The sequence below is a fragment of the Triticum dicoccoides genome, chromosome 1A (assembly GCF_002162155.2).
Source record: "Triticum dicoccoides isolate Atlit2015 ecotype Zavitan chromosome 1A, WEW_v2.0, whole genome shotgun sequence".
NCBI classification, from domain to species: domain Eukaryota; kingdom Viridiplantae; phylum Streptophyta; class Magnoliopsida; order Poales; family Poaceae; genus Triticum; species Triticum dicoccoides.
Window position 1 is genome coordinate 289270021 of NC_041380.1, and position 6858 is coordinate 289276878.

The window sequence follows — 6858 nt, forward strand, 5'->3', positions numbered from 1 at the left end:
ATATATATGAGCAAATATATTATTTTGTTTCAGTTAAGAATGCATGGATTCTGTTCCTGTTACCTCCACTTTTTTGCCTCAACAACAAGCAAAGCAAGGACCCATTGAAAATTGTAATTGCACCTAGTCTTGTAGGTTAATTATCTGAATATCTGAAATTATATGGTTGGTTCATAGCTGCTGTTCAGGTCACTTATTTATAGGTTAACACTTGTTTCATTCATGCATATTTGTGCAGGAAGGATTGTGTAGAACAGAGGAGAAGGGGCACATGATACCATCCCAGTTTGTTGGCAAAGAGGCTCATTTTATTTGCTTTGCACAGATGTGAGTTAAGTAGGTCTATACCATATAAAGTGAGCTAACAAAAGGTGGTTCTCTTCTCTGGTAGAAAGACATGGGTGTGTTGCTGTAGCGCCGTGTTGTTGTAGCAGTCAACAAGACATTGAGTAAAAGGTTTCTCTTTCATCCGAGTGCAAATCGTGTATTGTTAAGGTTCTGATTAGTTTACACATACTTGTTAGTTCTGACCATGCCTTGCTTAAGGATCGATCAGTATTCATGAAATTTGTTTGCTGCCATATGTTCGCACATGTTCCTATCTAAATTAATGTTGGATGTTCGCACATGTTCCTATCTAAATTAATGTTGGATGTTAATGTTGGACAAGCTTTAGAAGTAGCTTTCTTCCATCCTCTGTTTTTGAGTCGAGCGACTAGTCGACTAGTAGAGTCGCAAGAGCAGGAGCGCCTCGGGCTGGCGACTCTGACTCCTCGCATGAGTCGAGCGACTCGAGCGACTAGTCTCGACTAGTCGCCAGAAGTGAGTCGAACGACTCAGTTATTTTGGGCCCCCAACAGTTTTTTGGCCCATCAGCCCATCCCAGCACTGGAAATATATAGATCGATCCATCCCCCGTCACCCTGACCTAACCCTTTCCCTGGCGGCTGCCTTCACTCCTCCCCTGTGCTCCTCCCCTTCCTCCTTTGGTTGTTGCTGCTGCTGTGCTCCTCCACTCCTCCCTTGGTTGATGCTGCTGTTGTTGTGCTCCTCTACTCCCCTGGTTAATGCTGCTGCTCTTGTGCTCCTCAACTCCTCCCCTGGTAAGTATTGTTTCTGCTAGTTAGCTTAGGGCTTGATTTGGTGAGAAAAACAACTAAGTGGAGTTATCTTTCCTTCTATCATAGATTCACAGCAAGCACCATGTCCTCCCAGCTTGAGATATCCCAAGTTGTTCGATCAGCTCAAGCTGCAGAAGAAGCTGATGAGCACTATGACCCATTCAAAGATCCTAAGAGGAGGCCAACAAAGAGCAAGGATCCAGCATGGAAATATGCATTCTGGCCAGATCTTAACAAGAGATTGTTGCTGCAATGTAATTTGTGCGGCAAGCAAATTACCTCTGGACCTTGTAGGATGAAGAAACACCTTGCTGGGGGGTTTACAATTGTGAGTATGTGCACCAAAACAACCCCTGAAATTCGAAAGGAGATGCACGACTACTTGAGGACTCACTCATTCAGTTTCGAAAATCTTGATGGAGATGAAGGTGGTGAAGAAGGTGCTGAACAAGAGAAGTGTGCAGCAAGTTCAAGAGCTTCCAACTCCAACTCCAACGCCTCCACCAAAAGGAAATCAGAGGGGACTACTCATTTGGCAACGACGGTGGCAAAGAAGCAAGGAAAGTCCATTGCAGATCAGATTCGGAAGACACCGGAAGAGGTGGTTGCTGAGAGACATATGTTAAAGGGCACTCAAAAGACCATGAAGGATTACAGCAAGAAGACAAAGGAGCAAAAAGATGAAGTAGATGGTCATGTAGCTGACTTTTTGTATGAGAATTGCCTTCCACTCAATATTGTTAATTCAAGGAGTTGGGGGATTCTATTGGAGTCTATAGGGCAGTATGGCTCTGATTATATATCTCCTACTTATCATCAAGTGAGGGAACCATTGCTTGAGAAGGCAAAGATCAAGACCGACAACTTGAAAGGGAAGCATGAAGTTGCATGGAAAGAATATGGTTGCTCACTCATGTCAGATGGCTGGACGGACATGACCGGGCGGCACTTGATCAACTTCCTTGTCAATAGTCCAGAAGGTACCTTCTTCTTAGGGACAGCCAATGTTTCTTCTGAAACAGTTGATGCAAATCTGGTGGCAAAGCTGTTGAGCGAACAAATTGATGCAATTGGCCCTGAATTGGTAGTCCAAGTAGTTAGCGATAATGGGTCTAACTACAAGGCAGCCGATAGACTTCTAATGGAAAAGTATCCTACAATGTATTGGACACCTTGTGCTGCCCACTGCTTGGATCTTATGCTAGAGGACATTGGGAAGATCAAAGAGTTCAGCCGTTGCATTGCTAAAGCAAAGAGAACAACCAGATTTATTTATGCCCATGGAAAGCTTCTTGATTTAATGAGAAGCTTGAATGGTAAGCAAGAAATTGTGAGGCCTGGAGCAACTCGTTTTGCTACGTCATTCCTTACTTTGGCAAGCATGTGGAAGCAAAGGCAAACCTTGAAAACTCTCTTTGTTAGCCCACAATGGTATGCAAACAGATTAAAGGACAGCGAAGGAGGGAAGGCGGCTGAAGCAACTGTGATCTCCGTGTCATTTTGGCAATCGGTGGAGCATTGCATGAGAGCTTCACAACCACTTCTTAGAGCTTTGAGGATCGCTGATGGTGATGAGACTCTGGCTATGGCAGAAATGTGGGCAGCCATGGATTTTGCAAAGACACACATAAAGGAAGCTTTGGCACATAAGCCAAACCTCCTAGGTCAAGTGGTAGCTATTGTTGATAAGAGGTGGGATAAACAGATGGAACAAAAGCTACATGGGGCTGCTTTGTTCTTGAACCCAAATAAATTCTTTGCCATTAAGGAGTCCAACAGAAGACAAGCTGCCCGTCTCCGTTCAATGTTCAATGATGTGCTATGGAAGATGGTGCCCGATGATGAGCAGCAAGCAACTATTAGTAGGGAAGCTGACGACTATGAGCTGGGGAGTGAATGTTTCTCGAAGCCATTGTCAATTAAAGACCGTGACAAAAAAAGCCCTCGTAAGTATAAATTTTATGGCAGCTTGTGTCTTCTTGTTCAGCTCAGTTACTCCACTAATTGCTGGTTATTGTGGCCTTCTCTTTAATGTGGGACTTCTTGGTTTTGTAGTTCTTTGGTGGAATGCTTATGGTGGCCTTGCTTTTGACCTCCAAACTCTTGCAAAGCGAATCATTAGTCTATGTTGTTCAGCATCTGGCTGCGAGCGCAATTGGAGTGTATTTGCTCATGTAAGTAGTAGCAGCATCTGGCTGGTTTGATAGGCTAATTGCAGCAGCTTCTCACATATTTGTGTGCTTGCAGATCCACACCAAAGGGAGAAACCGTCTAGAGTACAAGAGATTGAACAAGCTATCATATGTATCGTACAACCAGAAAATGGAAGCTAGGTTTCAGAATCTGCGTGAGCAAGGCTCTAAAGCAAAGAAATCTAGTCCACTTGTCCTAGAAGAATTTGAATGGGATAATGAATGGGTTGATATCAATGCTGAAATGGTACATGAAGATCAAGCTCTAAGTCATGGACGGTGAAACACCACTACTTTGGTCTCAGGTTGATGAAGCCATGGGTGCATCAACTTCTCTAGCAGGCCGCAACTATCCTAGGAGAGCTCGTGGTGATCCTAGCGAGCCTATTGCACGACCCATAGGCCCTTATATCACCTACACTCGGAACAACGCAAGAACAAGGCTGGTTGTGCATGATGAAGAGTTGAGGGCTGAATTAGAAGCGGCAGAATATGACAAAGACATGGAGAGCAGTGATGAAGACGATGCTGAATCACCAGATGATGAAGACACTGATTTTCAGCTTGAAGACATGGAGCTTGAGGCTTGATTGCTTGAAGATTTGAAGTGTTGAACTTATTTCCTTGCATTTTAATCTGCCATTCATGTTTTGGTGTTGAAGACTTGAAGTGTTGAACTTATTTCCTTGCATTTGAATCTGGTTGCATTTACTTAATGTACCTACTGCCCTACTACCTAGTACCTACTGCTTAACTCACGTCGACTCGTCGCCATGTCGACTCATCGACCGTGAGTCTAGACTAGTCACGACTAGTCTAGAGTCGCTCCCCCCGAGCGACCCGTCGACTCGTCAACTCGAAAACATTGCTTCCATCTACAAAAGCTGAGAGGGAGGAGAGACATATAAGTTTACCACTGAATAAGTTGCTCCTTAATGTGAGGCACAAAGATTTACCACTGAATAAGCAGCTCCTTTAGACATGATTGATGCTATAAAAAATAATGAAGTATTGTAACAATCTATATCTTCGGGATTTAGAGGTGCACATAGATAATGCAGTTTTAATTTTTCTGAGCCAAATAAAATGTGTCTGATATGTGAGGCAGATGTTCCAAACATCGTCTCTTACTTGTTGGAGAACTAATTCGTAATTTCTAATGGTATGCGTTTTTTCCTAATGGTATTCTTAATGAAGATTGATACCTTCCTTTTGGTATTATTTTTGTTGAAAGTTTTGGTGTTCTTATTCTGGTCTGCATGTAATCCTTCTGATGCTGATCCTTCCGCTATGGATTGCAGTTGGGCTCCATTGCCATTGGGTTGAAGAGTAAGGATGGTGTTGTCCTGGCTGTTGAGAAATGTGTCACCTCACTGCTGCAGGTAATTTTGCATCTCCACTTGTTAATTTATATTGTTTCTGTCAAATACTAATTATTCAGCTGTATGCGTGATAACTGTTGATGATCTCTTATGGTTGCAAGAGAAATGCATCCTTGGGCAAAATGTCCATATTCTTATATAGGTCCATTGCTGTCGCCTTCATAGACTTTTGATTTTATTTTCACTATATATTTTTTGTTGTAAGCTTCAACTGTTAAGTGTCAATAGATGCAGATATTATTCTACAGGGTATATCCAATTTCTTAATGCTCTAACAGGGTAGGTTCTAGTTTTAGCCTAATTTATGCAAATCTGTGGTAACCAAAGGTGACATTCTGCCAAATATTGACAAAATGATTCATGCCTACCAGACTAGGAAAATAATACACTACTAGACAACTATAGAAATATGTACCTGTTTGTTTTGCTCAATGCAACTATCCCTTTGTTACCTCCATAACTTATCATCAAGGATCCTTGTAATTGAATGAATTTTGTGTACTACTTTATTTATTGTCCCCCTTTGTCCGCCAAGTGTTTTTGTTTCTTGTTTGGATGATATGCACAAGTACTTAACACTTGGTTGTGTTAATTAATTCGGATATACATGAAAATTATATGTCCTAGATACTATGTTATCCTCATTTGTCGGCACTATAAGATTTTTTTTTGGTAGCATGTAATTCATTTTCCACATGTTGCAATTCTCTTATTTCTACTATCTATTCATATATGTAGATATCTAATGTTCTTGTAAATATGCTAGGTATGATTGAGTAGCGGGCTACTTGGTGCTTCTCATCACAATTCGCCATGACCTTATAGTTTCCATCAGGAGGGCCGATGGCAAGAACTTGAATAACAACCTCAATTATTTATATGTTTTGTTTATGTAAACTGGAGTGTACTATTTCTTAACCTTGTTGTGTGTATATTTTGTCAATCTATGTTGTAAATTATCCTTTCATGGAGGATTTTGTGAACTGCAAATGTTGTAGATACTGGCAGGGTGCATATTAATTGATATATGTGTATGGAATTTTGGAAATACTTGTCTTTGCCCAAAATTAGCAATATGATCTGTGTAACTCATTATACTAGAAAATACTCTATGAAAATTGGGCTGAAAGAAAGAGGCTAAATGGCGTGTACCAAATTTAAATTGTGCCTACGTACGATTTCTGTGACGAAAAATAGTGTCCACGTAGGCAGCCATGTCATTCCAATGTGTCCATTGAGAATCCTACATAGCATGGGTCCATGACGGTTGTTTCCGTCATGAAGGTTAGGGCCTGGTTTGGGCTGGGCGGGCCTCGGGCAGATCCTTGACGGTCAAGATCCGTCATGGATGGCATGATGTCAAATTATGACGCGATATACATGATGGATTTGAAATCCGTCATCGATGAGCACCCATGACAGTTTTTCCCTAATCTATGACGGACAAGTACCGTCATGTATTAACAGATTTCTTGTAGTGAAGCCCGCGCGTGCCTTGGGCCCGGGGGCTACTGTCGGTGTTCTGGGAACGGGGGTCCCCAGACTTGCCTGCCTGCGGCCTGCGGCGTGGCTCAAGCGGGGGCCCAGCGCGGCCCATCTTCATCAGCTCAAGCTCAAGACCCTCGCGAGGGGCCAAGCCTCGCAGGGCGGACGATAGGAAGCTTCCTCAGAGGCAGCCTCACCTGGCAGGCTCGCGAGGAGGCGGAGAGATCAAGGCAGGGGTACCTCGCCAGGAACTCGTGACGCAAGCCATGACGATCGAGACCAGGCGGGCGCCGGCCTGTGCAGTGTCCTTGTTTCCCCTTTGGTGCAAAGGGGGCAAGCACAGGCCAAGGCATCAGGCAAAGGTTACCATTCCGGTGCAACGAGACCAAGACCAGCCGGACGGTAGGACGGAGGTCACCGTGGAGCCCAAGACGGCGTCATCGCCAGTGCTTTTGGCAGCCGAAGACCACCTTTGGTCAGGATAACTTGTACTAGATGTTCCCCTTCAAAATGGCCAATTGTTGGCGCCCTTCCCGCTCATTATTTGGGGAGAGGCCCAGGGCCTCTATAAATAGAGCTAACCACCACAGAGTAGAGATATCTAGACACCCCAAGAACATCGAGAAATCTGGTAGAACCATAGCAGAGAGAGGCGAATGAACTCACCCTAGCAGTTCA

At 43.5% G+C, this 6858-nt stretch overlaps 1 protein-coding gene and 1 long non-coding RNA gene across 2 annotated transcripts in view; both read left to right on the forward strand.

Annotated features, from left to right (window-relative positions):
• LOC119269246 overlaps window positions 1-5653 on the forward strand; it is a 6479-nt gene extending 826 nt beyond the window's left edge. Inside the window, exons 2-4 of the long non-coding RNA XR_005133506.1 lie at window positions 239-456; window positions 4615-4695; window positions 5462-5653. This is a non-coding gene — a long non-coding RNA (uncharacterized LOC119269246). The remainder of the gene's footprint in view (window positions 1-238; window positions 457-4614; window positions 4696-5461) is intronic.
• On the forward strand, window positions 1069-3426 carry LOC119269237. Its single transcript, XM_037551037.1, has 2 exons — window positions 1069-3295; window positions 3369-3426. Exon 1 carries the CDS (start codon window positions 1204-1206, stop codon window positions 3151-3153), a length of 1950 nt encoding a protein of 649 aa, XP_037406934.1. The 5' UTR covers window positions 1069-1203; the 3' UTR covers window positions 3154-3295; window positions 3369-3426.
• Window positions 5654-6858: the final 1205 nt, after the last annotated feature.

Excerpts from the sequence above, each read along its gene's own strand:
- LOC119269237 (XM_037551037.1), top strand. The coding sequence starts at position 1,204 with ATGTCCTCCCAGCTTGAGATATCCCAAGTTGTTCGATCAGCTCAAGCT.